Source organism: Mercenaria mercenaria, chromosome 11 (genome assembly GCF_021730395.1).
Source record: "Mercenaria mercenaria strain notata chromosome 11, MADL_Memer_1, whole genome shotgun sequence".
NCBI classification, from domain to species: Eukaryota; Metazoa; Mollusca; class Bivalvia; order Venerida; family Veneridae; genus Mercenaria; species Mercenaria mercenaria.
In genome coordinates this window covers 27,524,675-27,552,605 of record NC_069371.1, presented here as the reverse complement: position 1 = coordinate 27,552,605, position 27,931 = coordinate 27,524,675, and the positions used below count along the sequence as shown (strand labels likewise).

General features: G+C 38.7%; 1 protein-coding gene across 1 annotated transcript; it reads left to right on the top strand.

Moving 5' to 3' along the window:
• The first annotated feature begins 1,060 nt into the window (after nt 1-1,060).
• Nucleotides 1,061-25,719, top strand: LOC123531751 (tripartite motif-containing protein 66-like). The gene is made up of 4 exons (XM_053518000.1): nt 1,061-1,522; nt 18,868-19,400; nt 24,818-25,021; nt 25,709-25,719. Exons 1-4 carry the CDS (start codon nt 1,179-1,181, stop codon nt 25,717-25,719), a joined length of 1,092 nt encoding a protein of 363 aa, XP_053373975.1. The 5' UTR covers nt 1,061-1,178.
• Nucleotides 25,720-27,931: the final 2,212 nt, after the last annotated feature.

The following is a 27,931-nucleotide window of genomic DNA, read 5'->3' as shown; positions in this document are numbered from 1 at the left end:
TATATAAACAGCAGTGATTTTTTTTCACACGGAACTGCACATACTTTGTGTATGTATTTCCAGTATGCTGTTATACACAACGAACTGTGGTCGATTTTTGTACTATATCGTTATCATCTGTACTAGACGCATGAGTACTTTAACTCTCATTACTGATGTAGTCACACAAAGCCTGGATAAGCATAACTCCCAAAAGTACGCAAGTTCATTTATTCAAACTGCATACAAAGACAGGGCACCTTAAGGGACAGTGCGGTGTCAATGAACCATAAGTCTGCCAGTCTTCGTTTTTAGAAATATGTCCCTTTGTTATATGGTACAATGTTTCTCTGGAACTTAACTGGAAACCTAAAGACCAAGAACTTTATAACTCTGTCGAGCCACATTTTTAATTCTCTCCCTTCATTATATTTTAGTATGCTTGACCAGAGCATTACAAAACTTTACACAATGAAAGGGAATATATTATGAATTAAAATGTCAAAGAACCATAACGCCGCCCTGTTTACTTTTCAAAATATCTCCCATTATAATTTGTATAAAAGTTCATAACTTGTCTGAAGTACAACAAGAATAACACAAGAAGTTTGCAAGGGAATTTATTAAAAGTACGTACAAAGACAGAGGACCTTAACGGGCACTGCAGTGTCAGGGAACCGTAACTCCGCCTTCGTTTTAGAATTATCGCCCTTTGTTATATGTAATGCTTCTCTGGAACTAGAAAACTATTCCAGGGATTAAGTAATTGGTAATTCATGCGACAAGAGGACCTCTCAACTACTGCAGTTTCAATTATTTGCAGTGAAATATACATAATCAACATTACATGCATGCAGTTGTTTGCTTTTTCCCCATCCACTATGATTGTGTATATCGATAAGTAATCTATATTGTTTGTTCCACTCCAATATTATTCATTATGCTGATTAAACAAGGTGCTATCCAACTGCAATGAGCCCCTTACTGACAGCACTTTCAGTGCTTTGATTTTGTTGACCTTCAGTATTGATGTGGGAGTCCCATCTTATAAATTTGTGTGCATCGGAAAAACGTTGTAAAAGAATACGGCCTATTAAATTAGTGTTTACTGGTATACTGTACACTGCGCATGCCCGAAACAACGAATTTTACTTTCGGTTTCACGTGTTTCCTGGTAAATACTTTCTTTTCCGAAAATTATGGCGACTGGTGGAAAATCTCAGACCGACGCATCAGATGTTATACACGATTTTCCTTGCTTTCCGTGCTCTGAGGAAGATAAGAATACCGAAGCGTTTTATGAGTGCGTCGACTGCCACACCCATTACTGCCAAAGATGTATGGATGGCCACAACAGGTTCGTCAAGAACCATACCATACTGGACAAGCATGCGATGAAATCTGGAAGAAGTCAAAGACGACAATCGCCACACGCTAATCTGCCAGAATACACATGCGACGAGCATCATGGGGAAGTGATAAAAATGTTCTGCGGGTATCATGATATCGTGTGCTGCACTGTATGCATTGCTGTGAAACACAGGTATTTTATTTGATATATCTGACATAAATATTGGAGTCAAGAATGTACTAATTATGATACAAATATTCTCTCCAGGCCCGGTTCCAGAAATTTTTAGACTTGGAGGTGAGGGGGGGGGGGAGGGGGGTTGGGGCACCAGTCTTGAACGAAGACGTCATCGACGAGGGGCATAGCTAGGTATTGGAGGGGGTGCATTTGCCAATGTTAGGGGATTGGGGGGGGGGGGGGGGGGCACTGGCACCAGATCAGAAAGAAAATGCCTCCGTACGTGTTATACCCTACCCCTAGGTATTCTATAAGAACCATGGTCGTGAACGGGAAAATATACTAACCCATTTCAATCGGGTATTTCATACCTAAAACACGCAGTTCAGTAAATGTGTACTATTAATATTAAACAAGCAGTAATTTATCTTCCCTTGTGTACAGCACATTTCTTCAATACTTCTTATCTTAGAAAAACAACGTGTAGTTTACAGTTTTTTCAAAGGTACACAAAAACTTGCTTGAACTTCCCTGGTGAAGTTCCGTTCTAAATTACAGACACACTCTGATTGGCTGATGTGAAAATGTATGTCAGTCGTCATTTTACTACACGTGTACGCTAAAATGTTTATATGCGGCATAAATGTGCAAAGTGAATTAAATAAACAGAATAGATGTATACCAATGTATGATTTCAAATTCAAAATCATATACAAGATGAATTTCATTCATCATTTCGAGTCTTATCGTAAAGCTGTGATTATATTGCATTCTGTTTTTGTTTGTTTACATTTCGTTTAACATGTGCACACTGCCGTGACCTCTAGACCGGATGTTCATTAGGGGAGTTCACGCAAGTTTTTTCTGTAACGTTGACTAAAGCATAAAATATATGGAGCATCTCTGCAATATGGAATATTGAGACAATGTGACTGGTGCACGATGGAAGATAAATTATCGCTTGTTTAATATCAATAGTACACATTTACTGAACTGCGTGTTTTAGGTATGAAATACGCGATTGAAATGGGTTAGTATGTTTTCCCGTTCATGACCATGGTTCTTATAGAATACCTAGGGGTAGGGTATAACACGTACGGAGGCATTTTCTTTCTGATCTGGTGCCAGTGGGGGGGGGGGGGGGATTTTTTAGCTTGACTATTCAAAGAATAGTAGAGCTGTTGGAATCGCCCGTGCGTCAGCGTCCGCGCTGCGTCCCGATTTGGTTAAGTTTTTGTATGTAAGCAGATATCTCAGTAACCACTTGTTGGAATGGATTGAAACTTCACAGTCACACTTATTCACTGTGATAAACTGACTTACATTGCACAGGGTCCATAACGCTATTTTGCTTTTTGAAAAAATTATGCCCCTTTTTAGCTCACCTGTCACGAAGTGACAAGGTGAGCTATTGTGACCGCTTGATGTCCGTCGTGTGTCGTCCGTCATGCGTCAACAATTTGTAAAAAAATCTTCTTCTTGAAAACCACTCAGCAGAATTACACCAAACTTCACAGGAATGATCCTTGGGTGGCCCCCTTTCAAAATTTTTCAAAGAATTGAATTCCATAGAGAACTCTGGTTGCCATGGCAACCGAAGGGAAAATTTTTAAAAATCTTCTTCTCAAAAACCAGAAGCCCTAGAGCTTAGATATTTGGTGTGAAGCATTGCCTAATGGACCTCTACCAAATTGTTCAAATCATGACCCCGGGGTCAAAATTGACCCCGCCCCAGGGGTCACTTGATTTTACATAGGAAAATCTTAAAAAATCTTCTTCTCAAAAAGCAGAAGCCCTAGAGCTTAGATATTTGATATGTAGCATTGCCTAGTAGACCTCTACTAAAATTGTTCAAATCATGACCTCCGGGTCAAAATTGACCCTGCCCCAGGGGTCACTTGATTTTACATATGAAAATCTTCGAAAAAATTCTAAAAATAAACCAGAAGGCCTAGAGCTTAGATATTTGACATGTAGCATTGCCTAGTGGACCTCTACAAAATGTGTTTAAATCATGAGCCCTGGGGTCAAAATTGACCCCGCCCCAGGGGTCAGGAAAATCTTAAAAAATCTTCTCAAAAACCAGAAGACCTAGAGCTTAGATATATGGTGTGAAGCATTGCCTAGTGGACCTCTACCAAATTTGTTCAAATCATGACCCCGGGGTCAAAATTGACCCCGCCCCAGGGGTTACTTGATTGTACATAGGAAAATCTTAAAAAATCTTCTTCTCAAAAAGCATAAGCCTTGGAGCTTAGATATTTTACATGTAGCATTGCCTAGCGGACCTCTACTAAAATTATTCAAATCATGACCCTGGGGTCAAAATTGACCCCGCCCCAGGGGTCACTTGATTTTACATATGAAAATCTTCAAAAAATTTCTAAAAATAAACCAGAAGGCCTAGAGCTTAGATATTTCACATGTAGCATTGCCTAGTGGACCTCAACTAAAGTTGTTTAAATCATGACCCCGGGGTCAAAATTGACCCCGCCCTAGGGGTCACTTGATTTTACATAATTATGAAAATATTCAATTTCTAAAAATAAACCAGAAAGACTAGAGCTTAAATATTTCACATGTAGCATTGCCTTGTGGACCTCTACAATACTTGTTCAAATCATGAGCCCCGGGGTCAAAATTGAACCCGCCCCAGGGGTCACTTGATTTTACATATGAAAATCTTCAAATTTTTTCTTAAAATTAACCAGAACGCCTAGATCTTAGATATTTGACATGTAGCATTGCCTAGTAGACTTCTACAAAATTTGTTCAAATCATGAACCCCGGGGTCAAATTGGCTCCGCCCCATGGGGTTACTTGATTGTACATAGAAAAATCTTCAAAATTTTCTAAAAAAAAAAACCCCAGAAGGCCTAGAGCGTAGATATTTCACATGTAGCATTGCCTAGTGGACCTCAACTAAAGTTGTTCAAATCATGACCCCGGGGTCAAAATTGACCCCGCCCCAGGGGTCACTTGATTTTACATAATTATGAAAATCTTCAAACAATTTCTAAAAATAAACCAGAAAGCCTAGAGCTTAAATATTTCACATGTAGCATTGCCTAGTGGACCTCTACAACATTTGTCCAAATCATGAGCCCCAGGGTCAAAATTGAAACCGCCCCAGGGGTCACTTGATTTTACATATGAAAATCTTCAAAAATTTTCTAAAAATGAACCAGAACACCTAGATCTTAGATATTGACATGTAGCATTGCCTAGTGGACCTCTACAAAAGTTGTTCAAATCTTGACCCCCCCCCCCCCCCCCCAGGGTCAAATTGACCCAGCCCCAGGGTTACTTGATTGTGCATAGGGAAATCTTCATAAATTTGCTAAAAATAAACAAGAAGGCCTAGATCTTAAAGCTTTAGCCAAGAAATTTGTTCAAGCAAGCAACTCTACTCAGGTGAGCGATAAAGGCCCATCATGGCCCTCTTGTTCGACTTAGAAATTTTTGGTTAAGGTTTTGTATGTAAGCTGGTATCTCAGTACCCACTGATGGGAATGGATTGAAACTTCACACACTTATTCACAGTCATCATCTGACATGCACTAAGCAGGTCCCATAACTCTACTTTGCATTTTTAGCTCGACTATTCAAAGAATAGTAGAGTTATTGGACTCACCCATACATCGGCGTCCGCATCTGCGCCCCGATTTGGTTAAGGTTTTGTATGTAAGCTGGTATCTCAGTAACCACTTGTGGGAATGGATTGAAATTTCACACATTTATTCACTGTGATAAAATGACCTACATTGCACAGGTTCCATAACTCTAATATGCTTTTTTACAAAATTATGCCCCTTTTTCGACATAGAAATTCTTGGTTAAGGTTTTGTATGTAAGCTGGTATCTTTTGAGGTCAGTATGTTAAAGGTCAAGGTCACAGTGACCCTGAACAGTTAAACGGTTTCCAGATGATAACTGAAGAACGCTTAGGCCTAGGGTCATGAAAGTTTATAGGGAGCGAGATCATGACCAGCAGATGACCCCTATTGATTTTGAGGTCAGTATGTCAAAGGTCAAGGACACAGTGACCAGGAACAGGAAAATGGTTTCCGGGCAATAACTCAAGAACGCTTGGGCCTAGTGTCAGGAAAATTGATAGTGAGGTTGGTCATGACCAGCAGATGACCCGTAATGATTTTGAGGTCATGAGGTCAAAGGTCAAGGTTACATTGGTCCAGGAACAGTTAACGGTTTCTGATCTTTTTGTCCAAAACCACAGGGCCTAGGGCTTTGGTATTTTGTATATGACATTATCTAGTGGTCCTCTACTAAGATTGTTCAAATTATTCCCCTAGGGTCAAATATGGCCCTGCCCTGGGGGTCACGTGGTTTATATAGACTTATATAGGGAAAAACTCTGAAAACCTTCTTGACCAAACCATAAAGACTAGGGCTTTGATATTTGTAATGTAGCATCATCTAGTGGTTCTCTACCAAGTTTGTTCAAATTATCCCTCTAGGGCCAAATATGGCACCGCCCCGGGGTCACATGGTTCATAAAGACGACTTGTAAAGGCAAAACACTTAGAATCTTCATGTCCATAACCTACCAGTAAAGTTTTTTCACTTAGCAGTTTTTGGTCAAGTTTTTGTATGTAAGCTGGTATCTCAGTATCCACTGATGGGAATGGATTGAAATTTCACACACTTGTTCACTGTCATGATCTGACATGCACTATGCACTGGTCCCATAACTCTTTTTCGCATTTTTTCAAAGTTATGCCCATTTTTCGACATAGAAAATTTTGGTTAAGGTTTAGTATGTAAGCTGGTATCTCAGTACCCACTGATGGGAATGGACACTGGCACCAGATCAGAAAGAAAATGCCTCCGTACGTGTTATACCCTACCCCTAGGTATTCTATAAGAACCATGGTCATGAACGGGAAAGTGCACTAACCTGTTTCAATCGTACATTTCTCAACTTAAACGCGCAGTTCGGTGAATGGGTACCTTGTATATTGAACAAGCGATAATTTATCTTCCATCATGCACCAGTCACATTGTCTCAATATTCCATATTGCTGAGATTATCAACATATTTTATGCTTTCGTCAACGTTACTGAAAACACTTGCTTGACCTTCCCTAATGAAGATCCGGTCTAGAGGTCACGGCAGTGTGCACATGTTTGGCGAAACGTAAACAAACAAAAAACAGAATTTAAAAAAAATCACAATTTTACACTAAAACTCGAAATGATGAATGAAATTCATCTTGTATATGATCTTTATTTTGAAATCGTACATTGGCCTGCATCTGTTCTGTTTATTTTATTCATTTTGCACATTTATGCTGCATTTTCACATTTTAGCGAACACGTGTAGTAAAATGACGATTGACATACATTTTCACAATAGCCAATCAGAATGGTTTTGTAATCTAGAACGGAACTTCACCAGGGAAGTTCAAGCAAGTTTTTTGTGTAACGTTGAAATAACTATAAACTACGCGTTGTTTTTCTAAGATAAGATGAATTGAAAAAATGTGACTGGTACACAATGGAAGATAAATTACCACTTGTTTGATACCCATAGTACACATTTACCGCACTGCATGTTTTAGGTATGAAATGCGCGATTGAAACGGGTAGTATATTTTCCAGTTCATGACCATGGTTCTTATAGAATACCCAGGGGTAGGGTATAACACGCACGGAGACATTTTCTTTCTGATCTGGTGCCATTGGGAATGGATTGCAACTTCACACACTTGTTCACAGTCATCACCTTACATGCACTATGCAGGTCCCATAACTTTGTTTTGCATTTTTTTTCAAAACTATGCCCCTTTTTCGACTTAGAATTTTTGGTTAAGTTTTTGTGTATTAAAGCTGGTATCTCAGTACCCACTAATCATTTGCTAATGGGAATGGATTGAAATTTCACACACTTGTTCACTGTCATGATCTGACGTGCACTATGCACACTTGTTCACTGTCATGATCTGACATGCACTATGCAGGTCCCATAACTCTATTTTGCATTTTTTCAAAATTATGCCCCTTTTTCGATTTTCGTATTTATTTAATTGACAAGGCTGTTGAATAGTCCAGCGTTGCTGTCCTCCGACAGCTCTTGTTTTTTGCTGAGTTTTTCTGATCACTCGATGTCAGGCGTCTGACTGTCGTCTGTCTGTCCGTCAACATTTAGCTTGTGTATGCGATAGAGGCTGTATTTTTCAACTGATCTTCATGAAATTTAGTCAGAATGATAACCTTTGGTCAGAATGATAACCTCGTTCAAATCTAGGCCGAGTTCGAAAATGGGTCATCTGGGGTCAAAAACTAGGTCACTAGGTCAAATCAAAGAAAAACGTTGTATATGCGATAGAGACTGTATTTTTCAGTTAATCTTCATGAATTTTGGTCAGGATGGTTACTTTGATGAAATCTAGGCCGAGTTCGAAAATGGGTTATCTGGGGTCAAAAACTAGGACACTAGGTCAAATCAAAGAAAAACCTTGTGTATGCGACAGAGGCTGTATTTTTCAATTAATCTTAATGAATTTTGGTCAGAATGATTACCTTGATGAAATCTAGGCCGAGTTTGAAAATGGGTCATCTAGGTTCAAAACCTAGGTCACTAGGTCAAATCAAAGAAAAACCTTGTGTATGCGATAGAGGCTGTATTTTTCAATTAATCTTTATGAATTTTGGTCAGAATGATTGCCTTGATAAAATCTAGGTCAAGTTCGAATATGGGTCATCTGGGATCAAAAAGTAGGTCATTAGGCCAAATCAAAGAAAAACATTTTGTATGCGATAGAGGCTATATTTTTCAATTGATCTTCATGAAATTAAGTCAGAATGATTGCCTTGATGAAATCTAGGTCAAGTTTGAATATGGGTCATCTTGGATTAAAAATTAGGTCACTAGGTCAAATCAAAGAAAAACCTTGTGTATGCGATAGAGGCTGTATTTTTCAATTGATCTTTATGAAATTTGGTCAGAATGATTGCCTTGATAAAATCTAGGTTGAGTTTGATTATTGGTCATCTGGGATCAAAAAGTAGGTCACTAGGTCAAATCAAAGAAAACCCTTGTGTATGCAATAGAGGCTGTATTTTTCAATTGATCTTCATGAAATTTGGTCAGAATGATTGCCTTGATGAAATCTAGGTCAAGTTCGAATATGGGTCATCTGGGGTCAAAAAGTAGGTCACTAGGTCAAATCAAAGGAAAACCTTGTGTATGCGATAGAGGCTGTTTTTTTTTTCAATTGATCTTCCTGAAAGTGTCAGAATGATTGCCTTGATGAAATCTAGGTAGAATTTGAATATGGGTCGTCTGTAGTCAAAAAGTAGGTCACTAGGTTAAATCGAAGAAAAACCTCGTGTATGTGATAGAGGCTGTATTTTTCCACTGATCTTCATGAAATTTTGTCAGAATGATAGCTTTGATGAAATCTAGGTCAAGTTCGAATATGATTCATCTGGGTTCAAAAACTAGGTCACTAGGTCAAATCAAAGAAAAACCTTGTGTATGCGATAGAGGCTGTATTTTTCAATTGATCTTCATGAAATTTGGTCAGAATGATAGCCTTGATGAAATCTAGGTCAAGTTCGAATATGGGTCATCTGGCTTCAAAAACTAGGTCACTAGGTCAAATCAAAGAAAATACTTGTTTTTGCTCCAATTTTAATGATAATTGGTCAGAATATTTTTTTCCATGAAATCACTAGGTCAAACATGTTTACACTGTTATGGTGTATTGTGGTGTGTTTCTCAGGTGAGCGACCTAGGGCCATCTTGGCCCTCTTGTTTAATACAGGTATGAATGGTATCCTCAGGTGCATTTATTGGTGGGTGTACACCCCTCATAATAGGGGGTCAGGGGGCATTCCCCCTGGAAATTTTCGAAATACTGGCTTGAAATGGTGGCCTCTGGTGCATTTTTGTGCCCCCCATGAATGGTGGGGCATATAGATTTGCTCTTGCCCGTCCGTCCGAAGTTCGTGACATGCCTAGCTCAAAAAGTATTTGATATAAATTGATGAAACTTTTCATGAGTCTTTATCATGATATGAACTTGCGCACCTCCTATTTTTCGTCTGGCTTCGCCCCCTATTTTCAGAGTTATGGTCCCTGAAATAGTCAAAAATGCACATTTTCGCCTTGTGACACGCCTAGCTCAAAAAGTATTTGATATATATTCATGAAACCATGCATGGATCTTAATCATGATATGAACTTGCGCACCTCCTATTTTTATACGCCCGAAGGGACGTATTATATTATGACACTGGTGTCCGTCTGTCCGTCTGTCTGTCCGTTAGCAATTTCGTGTCCGCTCTGTAACTCTTGAACCCCTCGAAGGATTTCAAGGAAACTTTAAACAAATGTTCACCATACCAAGACGATGTGCAGAGCGCATGTTTTGGATGTCTCGCTTCAAGGTCAAGGTCACACTTAGGAGTCAAAGGTCATATCAGTTTGTTTCGTGTCCGCTCTGTAACTCTTGAACCCCTTGAAGGATTTCAAAGAAACTTGACACAAATGTTCACCACACCAAGACGACATGCAGAGCGCATGTTCCGGATGACTTGCTTCAAGGTCAAGGTCACACTTAGGGGTCAAAAGTCATATTAGTTTGTTTCGTGTCTGCTCTGTAACTCTTGAACTGCTGGAAGGATTTCAAAGAAAAAAAAGCAGAAATGAACACCACATTGTAACGATGTGCAGAGTGCATGTTCCGGATGACTCGCTTCAAGGTCAAGATCACACTTAAGGGTCAAAGGTCATATATGACTTTGCTTTGTGTATATTGCTCTTGTTTTTATTTGGCAGATCTCTTTATTGTACTTACAATAATTTTTTTTTTAATTACTTCCCTTTTATGTTACTATAAATAGCTTATTTTGAAACTTTTTTATTATTGGCCGTAGGGAGAAACCGAGACCACTTTTCTGAGGTACAACAGGGATGGTACCTCCAAATTTAAGGTGTATTTTTACATACCTGTACCTGATAAGGATTTTTTATAGACTTTGAATATTTTTTTTGTGGACTTAGATTTGTTTTTTGAAGTTTTCCTTTTGTTGTTCCAGTCCTTTGGGGCTACAACAGTCAAGTTATTAAAATTTTGCTCCCATCCTATGATGTAAGCCTTCGGACGTATATTGCCCCGCTTGGCGGCGCTCTTGTTTATTTGGTTCGCCCCCTATTATATATTTTCAGAGTTATGGCCCCTGAAATTGTCAAAAATGCACTTTTTCACCTTCTGACGCACCTAGCTCAAAAAGTATTTCATATAGATTGATGAAACCTTGCACAAGTCTTAATCATGATATGAACTTGCGAAGGTCCTATTTTTCGTCTGGCTCTGCCCCCTATTTTCAGAGTTATGGCCCCTGAATTAGTCAAAGATGCACATTTTCACCTTGTGACGCGCCTAGCTCAAAATGTATTTTATATAGATTCATGAAACCTTGCACAAGTCTTTATCATGATATGGACTTGCGCACCTCCTATTTTTCGTCTGGCTCTGCCCCCTGTTTTCACAGTTATGCCCCCTGAATTAGTCAAAAATACTTATTTTCACCTTGCGACGTGCCTAGCTCAAAATATATTTGACATAGATTCATGAAACCATGCATGAATCTTAATCATGATATGAACTTGCGCACCTCCTATTTTTCATCTGGCTCTGCCCCCTGTTTTCAGAGTTATGGCCCCTGAAATTGTCAAAAAATGCACATTTTCACCTTGTGATACGCCTAGCTCAAAAAGTATTTGATATAGATTCATGAAACACTGCATGAATCTTAATCATGATATGAACTTGCGCACCTTCTATTTTTCATTTGGGTCCGCCCCCTACTTTCAGAGTTACGGCCCCTGAATTAGTCAAAAATGCACATTTTCACCTTGTGACGCGCCTAGCTCAAAATGTATTTGATATAGATTCATGAAACCTTGCACAAGTCTTTATCATGATATGAACTTGCACACCTCCTATTTTTCGTCTGGCTCTGTCCCCAATCTTCAGAATTATGGCCCCTGAATTAGTCAAAAATGCACATTTTCACCTTGTGACGCGCCTAGCTCAAGAAGTATTTCATATAAATTTATTAAACCTTGCATGAGTCTTTATTATGATATAAACTTGCGCAACTCCTATTTTTTGGCTGGCTCCACCCCCTATTTTTAAAGTTGTGGCCCCTGAAATAGTAAAAAATGCACATTTTCACCTAATTATGTGCCTAGCTCAAAAAGTATTTGGTGTAAATTCATGAAACCTTGCTAAAGTCTTTATCATGATGTGACCTTGCACACTTGGCATTCTTCTTGAGAATCTTAGCGCTTATTACAGAGTTATGGCCTTTGAAATAGCCAAAATAGTGGATTTTTTTGTATGTGATGCTTATAGCTCAAAAAGTATATGGCCTAGAATAATGAATCCTTTTCATAAAATGTTTGTTGAGGCTATACCCCATTAAGACTGCAAACATTTGAATTATTGCCCCTTATTTGTGACAAATGTAGCAGTGGGGGAGGGGGTGGGGGGTGGGCACACCCTGTGTCCTACAGACACATTCTAGTTAGGTATAAATTTGGAGGTATTGGAGGGGTACGTTAGGCCTACTCCCCTCTTGGTTGGGGAGGGGGGAGGGGTAGGGGGCTCTCCCCCTGGAACATTTTGAAATACAGGTATGAAATGGTGGCCCATGGTGCATTTCTGGGTCTAAATTTTGAGAAAAAATATTCCATTGCCAAAATAGTATGGTGATCTTTGATAAGTATAGGTCACTTCTAAGCCAACTGGTGGGGCATGGGCCCCCTCGGCCCAGCCCTGGATCCGGGCCTGCTCTCATCTTGACAGTTATAAGGATAGGCACAAATGGTATTGAGAAACTTCTCAGCAACCTGAACCCCCATAAGGCCAGTGGTCCTGACAAAATTAAGCCTATAATACTTAAAACACTCTCTGTAGAACTATCCCCCATATCCTTGAGGTCATGTTCCAGAAATCCCTGGAGGAAGGATCACTTCCATCCCGGTGGAAATCCGCATATGTTGCCCCTATTTTTAAAAAAGGTGATAGGTCAAATCCAGTAAATTATATGCCAATTTCATTAACATGTGTCCTGTGCAAAGTTCTTGAACACATTGTTTCCTCATCTATTGTTAAGCACTTCACCAACCGTGGTATTCTGTGTGACCTACAGCATGGATTTAGGAAAAAAAGATCATGCGTTTATCTCAGTTAGTTATGTTAGTAAATGATCTGGTCACTTCAGTCTACAATAAGAAACAAGTAGATCTTATACTACTGGATTTTAGTAAGGCTTTCGACAATGTTAGCCATGAGAAAGTCCTAAAAAAATGCACAAATACGGTCGGAGTCCGAGGTAACACACTAAGATGGGTCAAAGGCTTCTTAGATAATAGGATCCAATCAGTAGTCCTAAATGGCACTACCTCTGATGCCATCCCAGTATCCTCAGGTGTCCCACAGGGGTCTGTACTTGGTCCCATGCTCTTCCTAACTTACATAAATGATCTCCCACAAAACATCAGTTCCAAAGTCCATCTGTTTGCAGATGACACGGCCATATATCTAGCTCTGTCATCTGCAGACCAATCTGTCACTCTCCAAAATGACCTTAAACTTCTAGAAAAGTGGGAGTTGGAGTGAGATATGGAGTTCAACCCCTCCAAGTGTCCAGTGATCTACGCCACTAGAAGGAAACATCCTATCCCTACCCAGTATTACCTACATGGAGTCCAACTTGAATCGGTCAGCTCAGCTAAATACCTAGGTGCGGATATCTCAAATGACCTTTCATGGGAAAATCACATAAACAGGTCAACCAAGAAAGCTAACCAAACCCTTGGGTTCTTACAAAGAAACATTAAGGTCAAATACTAACCCATTAAGACCATTGCTTACCAGACTCTAGTTCGACCCCAGCTCGAATATGCCTCCGAGGTATGGTCGCCCCACACCCAAACTCAAATTGACCAAATTGAAAGCGTCCAGAGGAGAGCTGCCCGTTGGATCAAGACCGACTACGGCTGTACTTCCAGTGTAAGAGATATGCTACACTCCCTAAACCTTCGTCGACTGGATTTAAGGCGTATAGATTCTAGGTTATCACTCTTCTGTAAGATTCATCATGATCTGGTTGCTATCCCAATCGTAGATTACCTGACCCCAATGACCCATTGTGTCTGCTATGGCCATTCCCTAAGTTATAGGTTAATGACTGCAACCACTGGCTATTACAAGTTTTCTTATTTACCGAGAACAGTGTACCATTGGGACCAACTTTCCCCCAGTGGCGCCCACCTCCCTACCCTAGAGCAGTTCAGTGCTGCAGTTTGCAGCCTTGAACATGTCTCACCCTAGTTATCCTGCAAACTAAAGTTTTAACCTTTTTATATCATCAAGTTATTTTTTGTTTCTTCCACTCTAAATTTTTATTACTATATTCTTTCTCTTTTTGATTTTTGATGTGCAAAACGTCTACGTTCCCGCAAGGGGTGTGACGTCAACGGCAGATAGAAAGATAAAGTAGGGTGCAGTTTGAATCCAGGGCCGGGCTAAGGGGGCCCATCCCCCTATCCACAGTTTGCTGAGAAGCGACTTATACTCATCAAAGTTGCTGCACCCAATTATTTTGGCAAAGGAATAATATTTCCGCAATACATATTATATCCAAAAATTCACCAGAGTCTATTTTTCAAAATTTTCTAGGAGGAGGTTACCCCTGACCCCCCAGAAATGCTTTAAAATTTAGACCAAAAAAGAGCTGTCCGCACAGGCTGTAAGTCAGCCAATGCTCGACTGTTCGAATTCAGGAATATTACTTATTTTTTAACGTTAAAATATCTGTAGAGTTTCATTCCAGTTTATTAGTTTTGCAGGTAGTAACTTGCATGCAAAAGTTTAACCAGGATTTTCTAAGTCCAAAAGGGAGCATAATTTGATCAAATACAAGTCAGCTCGAGCTGACCCAGTGAGGTTGGAAATTGACCTAGAAAAAATAAAAAAAAAGTCTTAAGGCTATATGTCTTGAAATAATAGCAATATAATTATGTACTTGCATGCAAAACTTTAACCAGGATTTTCTAAGTCCAAAAGGGGGCATAATTGGGTCAAAGTGCATGACTTGATGCTATCACCTAAATTTATAACCCCGAAGACACCAGTCCTGTGAAGTTTCAATTCAATATCTGCATTATTAATCCCCCGCCGTGGCAGAGGGATTAAAGGAATGGTCTGCGTCCGTCCTTCCGTCCGTCCGTCCTTCCGTCCGTAACAAAATCGTGTCCGGTCCATATCTCCTAAACCCCTTGAAGGATTTTCATGAAACTTGGATCAAATGATCACCTCATCAAGACGATGTGCAGAACCCATAAGTCAGCCTTGTCGGTTCAAGGTCAAGGTCACAACTCAAGGTCAAAGGTTTGAGCCTGCCATTTTGTGTCCGCTCTATATCTCCTAAACCCCTGGAAGGAATTTTATAAAACTTGGGTCAAATGATCACCTCATCAAGACGATGTGCAGAACCCACGAGTCAGCCATGCCGGCTCAAGGTCAAGGTCACAACTCAAGGTCAAAGGTTTGAGCCTTCCATTTTGTGTCCGCTCTATATCTCTTAAACCCCTTGAAGGAATTTTATAAAACTTGGGTCAAATGATCACCTCATCAAGACGATGTGCAGAACCCATGAGTCAGTCATGCCGGCTCAAGGTCAAGGTCACAAGTTAGGGTCGAAGGTTTGAGCCTTCCATTTTGTTTCTGCTCTATATCTCCTAAACCCCTTGAAGGATTTTCATCAAACTTGGGTCAAACGATCACCTCATCAAGGCGATGTGCAGAACTTATGAGTCAGCCATGTCGGCTCAAGGTCAAGGTCACAACTGAAGGTCAAAGGTTTGAGCCTTCCATTTCGTGTCCGCTCTATATCTCCTAAACCCCTTGAAGGAATTTAAAAAAAAACTTGGGTCAAATGATTACCTCATCAGAACAATATGCAGAAATTATGAGTCAACCATGCCAGCTCAAGGTCAAGGTCACAACTAAGGATCGAAAGTTTGAGCCTTCCAATTGGTGTCCACTCTGTATCTCCTTAACCCCTTGAAGGATTTTCATCAAACTTGGGTCAAATGATCATCTCATCAAGAACTCATGAGTCAGCCATGTCAACTCAAGGTCAAGGTCACAACTGAAGGTCAAAGGTTTCACCTCTGTATCTCCTAAACCCCTTGAAGGATTTCCTTGAAACTTGGGTCAAATGATCACCTCATCAAGACAATGTGCAGAACCCATGAGTCAGCCTTGTCGGTTCAAGGTCAAGGTCACAACTCAAGGTCAAAGGTTTGAGCCTGCCATTTTGTGTCCGCTCTATATCTCCTAAACCCCTGGAAGGAATTTTATAAAACTTGTGTCAAATGATCAACTCATCAAGATGATGTGCAGAACCCATGAGTCAGCCATGCCGGCTCAAGGTCAAGGTCACACCTCAAGGTCAAAGGTTTGAGCCTTCCATTTTGTGTCCGCTCTATATCTCCTAAACCCCTTGAAGGATTTTCATCAAACTTGGGTCAAACGATCAACTTATCAAGGCGATGTGCAGAACTTATGAGTCAGCCATGTCGGCTCAAGGTCAAGGTCACAACTGAAGGTCAAAGGTTTGAGCCTTCCATTTCGTGACCGCTCTATATCTCCTTAACCCTTTGAAGGAATTTTATAAAACTTGGGTCAAATGATTACCTCATCAGAACGATGTGCAGAAATTATGAGTCAACCATGCCGGCTCAAGGTCAAGGTCACAACTAAGGGTCGAAGGTTTGAGCCTTCCATTTAGTGTACACTCTATATCTCCTTAACCCCTTGAAAGATTTTCATCAAACTTGGGTCAAATGATCACCTCATCAAGACGTTGTGCAGAATTCATGAGTCAGCCATGTCAGTTCAAGGTCAAGGTCACAGCTAAAATCAAAGGTTTACCCTTTCACTATCCATAGCAGTGGCGGGGGATTTAGCTGTCTTTCAGACTGCCTTGTTGTTTGGGGTTTAACACCGTTTTTCAACAGTATTTCAGTAATGTAATTCTGGATCCGGGCCTGGGGTGTTCTGTAAGATTAAATGACGTGATCATTATATATATGGGAAAGCACGAAATTACAAATATTTCACGATTTCCCGTGACTTTCTGTGATCTTGTGCTTCATGCTTTGCCATCATCAGGAGGTGATACTTAAAATTCTGAATACATTTTTGTCAAGCCCGCTTGCAGAAGCGAAGACATAGTTGTCCAAATGGCTGTTCAGTGTTTGTGCGTCCATCCATCTGGACTTTTTGTCCAGACCGTAACTTTGACATGCATGTTTATATTTGGCATGAATGTTAATCTCAGTGAAATTAAGTGTCATGCGCAAACCTTAGGTTCCTATCTCAAAGGTCAAGGTCACAGTTGGAGGTCAAAGGTCATGTCAGATCTTGCCCGGCCCATAACATTGACATGCATTGAGAAATCTTGTTTATATTTGGCATGAATGTTTAACCTAATGAGACGGAGTGTCATGTGCAAATCCCAGGTTCCTGTTTCAAAGGTCAAGGTCACAGTTAGGGGTCAAAGGGCAGGCTCGACATGTTACCCGTGGGCACCTAGTTGTATAATTATTATATATTCAATTTCGTGCTTTGCAATCCTGATTTCCTTCCGGCATTATAATTTTGTGTTTTTGCATGATCACCATCATGTGAAGGCAATAGTGAAAAGCGAAATCTCATGCATCCTAAGTGTGATTATACGCTTCCCAAGCATAATGTTGTGTTTTGCGATTATGCGAAAGCGATGCGTAAAGTGTGGTATCGTGATAGTGAAACACATAGGTATGAAAATTTTGTGGTTTGCAATTATTATCTCTTGCTTTATGTTTCACTAAAGCAAGTGTTGCTTGAAGAACGAGACCACAATTGCAAAGTACCAGATCATGATATAGCAACTAGTGAGATCATGATGGCTAAATAACATTTCCCCTTGTCATTGTGATTTCTTGCTTCATTCTGTCCATAAGGGGAGTTTAATACCACTTTGACACAAATGTTTCCCATAATAAGACAACATGTCATGCACAATACCCAGACTCCTAGCTCAAAATTTATGGTCAGTGTCACATTTGTGGTAAAATGTCTTTTTTTTCCGTCAGGTCCATACTTCTGCTATCCATCTAGGAATTCAACAACCACCCATCAGGAGATTTCAGTATTACTTGTTACAAATTTCCCAGGCAGTATTAAATGAGACGATGTGTCATGCACAATGTCCAGATTACGAGCTCATAGCACAAGGTCATGCTTGGAGGTCAAAAGACATTATTGATATTTTTCTGTCCAGTCTGCAAAATAATTTAGACCACTTTTCTTACCTAATCTGTAACCTTTTTCGTCCATTCATGGGTATATAGATAACTTTGTATGAAATTCAGAACATTCAACATAACAAGCTTGTGTGTCAAATGAACTTGAGTGAATCAAAGAATAAGTGTATTATCTTCAGAACTACTTCCCTTTGGTAACATGAAGTATTCTATGTTTTCCTCTTACTTTTACACGATTTAAAACTGTATTGTTAAAAATAGTTTTTTTATAGCGCTAGCTAGATGTTTGAAAACAATTATCAACTATACATTTTTATACATGCAAACTTTATTGTATATATAGCACAGTATTCAATATTATATCGTACATTATTGACAGATATCAGGCCCCTTGTTCACAAAACAATTTCAGTCTCAGATGTCAGTTTGATAATGAATCTTTATTTGTCATTTATATCAAAATTGCATGTTTATAAATAAATGTTAAATTATTTGGTATTTTCAAGTTACTATCCAGTCTTGATGGGAAGTTTCAGTTGGAATTTAATCGTGAAGTTATTGTAAAATAATCGTGAAGTTATTGTAAAATAACCGTGAAGTTATTGTAAAATAACCGTGAAGTTATTGTAAAATTTGCAATCAAACTTCTAATCTCAAACTCAGCAGAGACTGAAAAATGTGAACATAGGGCCAGATCATTAGGTTGTAGGCTGCAGTTGCGATAATGATTCACCTTCCAGTAAGGGACTTTGTATTGCTGGGCAATACTTCATTCACTTGTTCATACAGGCTGTCAGCAGTTCTGCTCTGAAGGTTTAACGTGTATATATGTAATAAATATATGAAAAGGGTGCTATATAAATCTGGAGTATAAGTATAATGATACTAATATGTTCATATTTTGTACAAATATTAAACTGGAAAAGTGGTCTTTCTTCTTTTGCTAGAAATCTTAGATTGCAATACAAACATGTTCCAGAGCTTCACATCTGATGACAAATTTCAGGTCATGTGAAGGAGTGGAATATATACCGAATATCGCCAGAAGTAAAGTGACAAGTACATCAATACAGACAGGTAAGAACAGTTTGGAGAAAGTAAAGACATATTTGCAAGACATAAACAGCGAAAGAATTCTCTTACTTCAAGAAATGAACAAAAAGGAGGACAACACAATCAAAGATATTGAAAAATTCAAGAAGAGTTTGGTTGACAGGGTTGAAGAGTTGGAGAGATCTTCAGTTTCCGAGGTAAAAGCCATGTATAAGAAAATCAAGGAGGATATTGCCTGTGATATTGAAAACATTAATCAGATGTTAGAAGGTATAAGTCATAGGCATAATATAACTCTGAAAAATACGGGTAATGACGACGATGTCAAGTTATTTGTGACTTCAAAGCTGATGGAAATGGAAGCAAAGAAAGGCAAAGATTGCGTTAATGCAATTGTCAGAAAAGGAAAGGAAGTGGTGCATTACGAAATCAATACAAGCATCAAGACAGACCTGAAAGATGTAAAATTTCTTGCAAAGTTGAGAGGTAACTTGTATATTATACTTGTATATGTAATGTTTTGATGCCCCCAAAGATCAGTGATGAATGGCAATGTAAAAAAATCGTGATCATGATATATCCATATTGTGACCATGTTTAAACCATGTCCATGTTAGTGACAGTGGCTGTGACATGGTCTGATCAATGTCAGAACATTCGTGTCAAAGTCAAAAAATACATCCATATCATGGGCAAATCACGTTTGTTGAAATGGCACTGTTTTGGCAATGGTAGATTTAATTATTATTTTAAAGTTTAAAAAATTTTCTTTGATCTGTATTGAACCGGTTTTGACCATGGTCTGACAAAATTACTGCAAAAATACTCCAAATACCAACATTTTATAACATTTAAAATGGAATGTATTAATAATGTTGTTTTTATGCCCCCGAAGGGAGGCATATTAGTTTTCAACTGTCAGTCCGTTCGTCACAACGTTAACTTTTTGCATGAAGGCCATTGAGTACACAACCCCTACTGACTTTAGGGGTCACCAGGTCAAACGTCAAGGTCACAGGGGCCAATGTTAACTTTTTGCATGAAGGCACTATACCTGCGAACCACTGCACCAAGGACCTTTAAACTTCACCTGCTGATAGTACTTATTGAGTACACAACCCCTACTGACTTTGGGGTCACCAGGTCAAAGGTCAAGGTCACAGGGACCAATGTTATTTTTTTGCATGAAGGCACTTTACTCACGAACGACTGCACCCAGGACCTTCAAACTTTACATGCTGATAGAACTTATTGAGTTCACGACCCCTACTAACATTGGGGTCACCAGGTCAAAGGTCAAGGTCACATGGGCCAATGTTAACTTTTTGCATGACGACACTTTACTCGCGAATCACTGCACCCAGGACCTTCAAACTTCACATGCTGATAGTACTTATTGAGTACACCACCCCTACTGACTTTGAGGTCACCAGGTCAAAGTTCAAGGTCACAGGGGCCAATGTTAATTTTTTGCATGAAGGCACTTTACTCGCGAACCACTGCACCCAGGACCTTTAAACTTCACATGCTGATAGTACTTATTGAGTACAAAACCCCTACTGACTTTGGGGTCACCAGGTCAAAGGTCAAGGTCACAGGGGCCAATGTTAACTTTTTGCTTGAAGGCACTTTACTCACAAACGACTGCACCCAGGACCTTCAAACTTCACATGCTGATTTACTTATTGAGTTCACAACCCCTACTGACATTGGGGTCACAAGGTCAAAGGTCAAGGTCACAGAGGCTAATGTTAAATTTTTCGTATGAAGGCACTACTCACGAACCACTTCACCCAGGACCTTTGAACTTCACATGCTGATAGTACGTATTGAGTACACCACCCCTTCTGACATTGGGGTCACCAGGTCAAAGGTCAAGGTCACAGGGGCCAATGTTAACTTTTTGCATGAAGGCACTTAACCTGCGAACCACTGCACCCAGGACCTTTAAACTTCACATGCTGATAGTACTTATTGAGGACACAACCCCTACTGACTTTGGGGTCAACAGGTCAAAGGTCAAGGTCACAGGGGCCAATGTTAACTTTTTGCATGAAGGCACTTTACTCGCGAATCACTGCACCCAGGACCTTCAAACTTCACATGCTGATAGTACTTATTGAGTACACCACCCCTACTGACTAAGGTCACCAGGTCAAAGGTCAAGGTCACAGGGGCCAATGTTAACTTTTTGCATGAAGGCACTTTACCCGCGAAACACTGCATGCAGGACCTTTAAACTTCACATGCTGATAGTACTTACTGAGTACATGACCCCTATTGACTTTGGGGTCACCAGGTCAAAGGTCAAGGTCACCAGGTCAAAGGTCAAGGTGCTGCGGGGGCATTTGTCACCATTAGTGGCAGCTCTTATTTTTGATAAAATAATCCATTTTCATATCAAAAGATTTCAGATCTCAGAGCACTTTTGCTGTAACTGTGTAACATGATTACAATACAACCTAGGGGAAATAATGACCATGGATGACCAGTCACCATGGTTTTCGATGGTCTACCATCAAATATACAGTGGCATGAAAAAAACAAACTTGGTCAACTATGATAGAGAAAAGGGTCACCAGTATTACTATGGTTGACCATAGTTGACTCATAATCAACCGTGGTGAAAATTCAGCCGACCATGGTTGACCATTGTCGACCATGGTCAGCAATGATCTTGATTGCTATTTTCACAATGTGTTATTTTTACATTGCAACATAGTTCTGGTGCAAAAAATGTTGGTATTTCTTTTTTTTTGTTCATAATTATTTGTAGCTGCAGTGTTTTTATTTCTTCATTGAAATGCTGTAGAAAGGAATTATTTAGTGTAGTGGGTGCTTTTTTTATCTGTACTTTGATATTAATGTCAATAGTTTTATGATGATGCAATAATTGTCATCAGTTTTCATGATCTTGCTATCACATAAATAAATAGGTTCTGTAACTCTCAAACTTTAAGGTTAATTCATCACTTTTGTGGCAGTCATAACTTCTCTGTATCTGCAAGCAAATTGAAGCTGTTGCTAATTCAAACACATGTGGCAAGACTTTGAAGTTTGACTAGAAGTGATCTTGACTCGTTTTGGCCATGGCCAGAATGATTCCTGATCATTCCCACATGGTCATTGACAAATCATAGCCAGATCAGATCTTATGGATGGAAATGTTTTGGTCATGATGTGGCAATGTTCCATCTGACATACTTGTCAAACCATGTCTCAAACAATTGGTAATAACGTATCGAGAGCTGTTGTTACCAAACTGACCATGTTCTAGGACCATTTTAGATATGTTTTGACCATGGTCAAGACATAGTTTGACCAGGTATGTCAAATGGAACGTTGCCACATTAAGACCAAAACAATCCAGGGTATATAACTATGATCTGTCTGTGAGTTTTAGCTCGACTTTTCGAAGAAAAAGAAGAGCTATTGCACTCGCCCCAGCGTTGGCATCGGCGTAGCCGTTGGTTAAAGTTTTTGATAAAGTCAAATATCTCTGTTACTATCAAAGCTATTGACTTGAAACTTAACATAGTTATTAACTATCAAAGTCTACACCAGGAGAAACAATCCCCATAACTTTGGTTTGAATTTTGACAGAATTATGCCCCTTTTTGTTTTAGAATTTTTGGTTAAAATTTTTGATAAAGTCAAATATCTCTGTTACTATCAAAGCTTTTGACTTGAAACTTAAAATACTTATTTACCATCAAAGTCTACACCAGGAGAAACAAAATCCATAACTCTGATTTGAATTTTGACAGAATTATGCCTCTTTTTAACTTAGAATTTTTGGTTAAAGTTTTTGATAAAGTCAAATATCTCTGTTACTATCAAAGCTATTGACTTGAAACTTAAAATACTTATTTACCATCAAAGTCTACACCAGAAGAAACAATCCCCATAACTCTGATTTGAATTTTGACAGAATTATGCCCCTTTTTAACTTAGATTTTTTTTTAAATTTGATAAAGTCAAATATCTCTGTTACTATTAAAGCTTTTGACTTGAAACTCAAAATAGTTATAAACAATCAAAGTCTGCACCAAGAGACACAATTCCCATAACTTTGGTTTGAATTTTGACAGAATTATGCCCCTTTTTGTTTTAGAATTTTTGGTTAAAATTTTTGATAAAGTCAAATATCTCTGTTACTATCAAAGCTTTTGACTTGAAACTTAAAATACTTATTTACCATCAAAGTCTACACCAGGAGAAACAAAATCCATAACTCTGATTTGAATTTTGACAGAATTATGCCTCTTTTTAACTTAGAATTTTTTGTTAAAAGTCAAATATCTCTGTTACTGTTAAAGCTTTTGACTTGAAACTTACAATAGTTACTTACTATCATAGTCTACACCAGGAGACTCACTTCCAATAACTCTGATTTGAATTTTGACAGAATTATGCCCCTTTTTAACTTAGAATTCTTTGTTAAAAGTCAAATATCTCTGTTACTGTTAAAGCTTTTGACTTGAAACTTACAATAGTTATTTACTATCAAAGTCTACACCAGGAGACACAATTCCAATAACTCTGTTTTAATTTTGACAGAGTTATGTCCCTTTTTAACTCAGAATTTTTTTTACTGGCAAAGCTCTAATTCAGAGTCAAGCACTGAGAAAAGTCGAGCGCGCTGTCTTACGGACAGCTCTTGTTGTGGAAGTGATCTGGACTCATTTTGGACATGGCCAGAATGGTTCCTGATCATTTCCACATGGTCACTGACAAATCAAAGCCAGATCAGGTCTTGTGGACGGACATGTTCTGGTCATGATGTGGCAATGTTCCATTTGACATACCTGGTCAAACCATGTCTCAATCATGGTCATAACGTTACTAAAATGGGTCCAGAACCTGGTTATAGACCATTATTCAAACATGGAGAAACCATGGCTAAACCATGGTTTGTCTATGAGTTTTTCCGCAGGGCAGGCACTGGAAATTTCTGAGGTGCTCTTGAGTGTCTCCCACCTAACTAGGAGGCCTTTACTGGTTCTTCCCAGGTAAGACGGCATCGCATGTATCGGTGCTATACACAGGGCACGTTACAGAACCAGACTGTCCAATCGCAAAGAGCTAGGCTAAGTTAGCCGGACAGGCCTGTATCTGAAAAGGATTTCTCTCTATCTGTTCTGGGGGCTTTTTCTCACTGTCCCTCTGGTCAGATCGCTCTGTGTCTGTACTAGTAGAGGATGAATTTCGCACCCTGTGTGGCTGCGTTTGCTATATGTAAGGCGCATTTGAATGTGTTTATCATGAAAAGGGCACTATATAAATCTGGTATACCGGTAATGATAGATTTATTGTTAATTGTAAACTTCCTTGTAAAATTGCTGTAGGTTTGTAGAGGCCCACCTCTAGCAAAACAATAGTACAGACAGTATGCTCCAACTATCCTTGGCAAGGCGTACAAGAGTGTTAATTTGTGTATGCAATTGAAATTGATAGAAAACGAATAAATTCTGAATGTTCAAGGATCTCTGTTATTGCAGTACCTTTCATTCTGTTTAATTCAACCATCTCGCAAAGGTAACGAAACCTATTCTACCAGTCTAAATAGAAGTCGGTTCCCGTTGATGTTTAAAAATGGCAGTGCCCATCGAGGGTACAGCCTTGAAATTTTGATGACATATACAGTTTTGCACAATGATCTTAAAACTGACATTCAGTGACCATGAATTTGACCTACACACCTACTTTCTTAATATTTTAGCATCAGTTTGACATTTGAAACATGTTCACACAACTGGGAGAAGATTTCAATGCTAACTAATATATTTGACTCTCTTATCTGATCTCTTAAACTTGTCCTGATGTAGTTCAAACTACTCATCATGACCCTTTTGTTATTGTCATTTTTATTGTACAATATACTTATGTGTTTATATTTACAGTATATAATGCTGCTCTGTCTGTGAATATACTCGACCTCTGTGGAACGTCTGCTCTTTCATCATTCACGGAATCGCTTCAAGCTGATCTTACAGTTAATGGAATAACTTCACAACGTATAAAGGCTACTGAGCTTGATGAGAAGTTGTACACAGTTGTAGTATGTGATCTGGAGACTTGTCAAGACAGTTTACGTCAAATAAGAAGTAAGTATCTCCATAATATGTAAAACAAGTGCACATTCAAAATATCGATATGTTTTGTACATACAATCAGTTGTTAACCTCGCCACTTCCACATGAAGAAAACACAACCTGGGTCACTAGGATCAAGATCAATGTCACACATAGCGGTCAAAAGATCAATCAGCCCAAACATATGAGAGAAACCGGTCATGGAAGATGTCAGATCCTCCATCATTTATTTTTTCTAACACATTCAACTTTTTGGGACTAAGGGTACTGAATGGTGTGTTACTTTCTTTATTTTTCTTTTTCTTTCTTTATTCATTTTTTTACAGAAATATCTAATGTTTTTGTAAATTCCATCTAGCAGCTGACAAAAAAATCTAAAATAAAAGGGAGCTCTGCATGACGTTTACATTGATATATACACTCAGCCAATCAGCGATAGCTATCTTTCACTAATTTTATACCTGGCGCGTCATAGTTCTTGGGTTGTAACAGTTGTTAATATGTAGTATTTAACGCGTGGAACAGTCTAAGGGACCAATGTAATATTTGGTTATCCTTGCGCTTTATCATACAACTTTTCAAGGGAAGTAACAAGCTAATGTTCCTCATTAGTTTTAGCAGATACCCAATTACTTTTGAAAAGCCTTGGTAATAATATTATTTTTACCCAATTCAGCTTTCCAATATTATCCAATTCAGACAAAAAGTGATGGGTAAATACCCAATTCCAACAAAAGCTTATCTGGAGCTCTGGTGTGGGCCATAAAAACAGCTTCAAAACAAACAAAAAATTGCTCCACTGCATATATATGCCTGTATCTAAAACCAAAGAAAACTTCCACGCAGTATAATTCTGATATTAAGTATTTGCAATGAACAAAAAGTCCTCTCGTCTACACGCACTGGCAACAAGATACAACCCGAGAATGAGTGGAATTTTCTATTAAGTCGTCCAAGTTTTTCCGATAGAAATCAGCAATGCCATGACTGCACCAATTAATCAGGCCATCCTAACTGAAATAATCATGCAAGTGGATGTAAAGCCGTCATAATATCAGTTTATCGGCTTTTTATTACTGATTCTGCATCTATCATGCATCAAAAATGAAACAGGAAGCCAGTTGATACTTGCTGGTGCGCATGTGTTGCTATGACATATGATTTAAAACAGACTGTGCACCAGTTTAATTACTTATAAATTAGCAATATTCAGTAAACTGTACATCATGCATTAGTGTTGTCTGCTAAAAATTTCGGATATATATGAAAATTGCAGGCTAAATTAATGAATACATCACTTATCTTTTTATGTAGAATGAGAACAATCTGATTAGTTAAAAATGTCCAAATGTTGGTACTTTCCTTGGGGTCTGAACCTAAACAGAGCACCAATCTATGACAAGACAGTGGTTTTTATGCTTTGGGGGAATGGTGGCTGGAGTGAAAAATTGCGCCATAACCACAAAAAAATGGGAAAAATTGCATCTTGATAAAAGCAATAAAAAATTATATTGTTCATAAGAAGTTAAACTAAAAAGGAAAATGATTTAAAAGCACATTGTCTCATAGTTTAAATGGTACAGTGTACATAATTATTAATTACCATGTACATCTACACATCATCATCTAGAACAGGTTTTGTTGGTTGGGATATGTAAAAAGAAAAAAAATTGGGGGAGGGGAACTGTTTTCAGAAATAGGGGAAAACAAATGCTTTTTGGACAGAGGGGTGGGACCGAAATTTGGCCCCCCCCCCCCCCAAAAAAAAAAACTGCAAGAGGTTAAATTTTTGTACTGTGTGAAGTGTTAAAATTCTGCCTTGAAGGCCTCTCTGGTTGATGTATTAGGGAGATGCTGTGGTAGCCAGATCCAAATATCTGTAGTCAAAAGTAAGGTGTGGCAATATTCCACACTGGTAGTGGTAAGCAATAATTTTGTCAGATTCAAAAATATTACACTGAAATTTTACCTCTGTAAAAAGTCCATGAAGCTTGACCTTAAGACTATATTACAGTCACTATAAATAATTTCTTCATAGAATATATCACTTTATTTTTTTTAAAATAATAAAAAAGATATAAACACTTCAATTGTTAAAAATAAAATTATTTGAAACTGTCAGAATCTGTAGTAAGAATTTCTGAACAAACGCACTCTCGTGCCAGTTGGACGGTGATCTGCGCTATGACAAATAATACCTTTCAGTGAAAATCCAATATTTTGATCAGTCTATGCGTCAGAATGTGTTTTTGTCTAGAAATACCAGTTAATCATCTTTTTCTCCAGAACCTGGAAGTAGGAAACTGTAGAATTGTGGGTAGTTAATTTTACCGACTTGTAGTAAACGAAAATTTAATTTTCAATAACTGTACCGATTGTCTCCCTTAAAGACACTGATTCTGGTATGCGAGGCGGCCTATGGTGATATGGTCTGCGTATTGGCGGTAAGGGCCAATATACACGACTGGGCCATTGATAGACTAGATTCTCTTTATCAATATGGCTACTGTATAGCTACTGTGCAGTACATAGATTGCATTTGATATTTCTCACCTTTATAGCAAACCAATTAATTCTCACCAGAAAGCCTGATTAAATTAGGACTAAACAAACAAAGTGCAGTGTGCCCATACCACGTGACTTTGACGTCATTTTATGGCTAAGACGGCAAGCCAAATTCCGTCGATTCGATTCTTCAAAGTGGCGTAAGTTCTTTATTTCTTGATCAAATATGACCAAATCAAGCGCAGGCTAAGGAAAAAAGTGAGTACTTCACTCACAAGTAAACGGTTTTATCAACAGATGAACAGTTTTGGCCTGAAAACGGGAAAACTGTTTTGTTTAGAGAAAATGAGCATGGTAAGACGGCAAGCAATGGCCCTTTTTGACAGAAAAACGGATGATTGTACACATCAGAGGTGT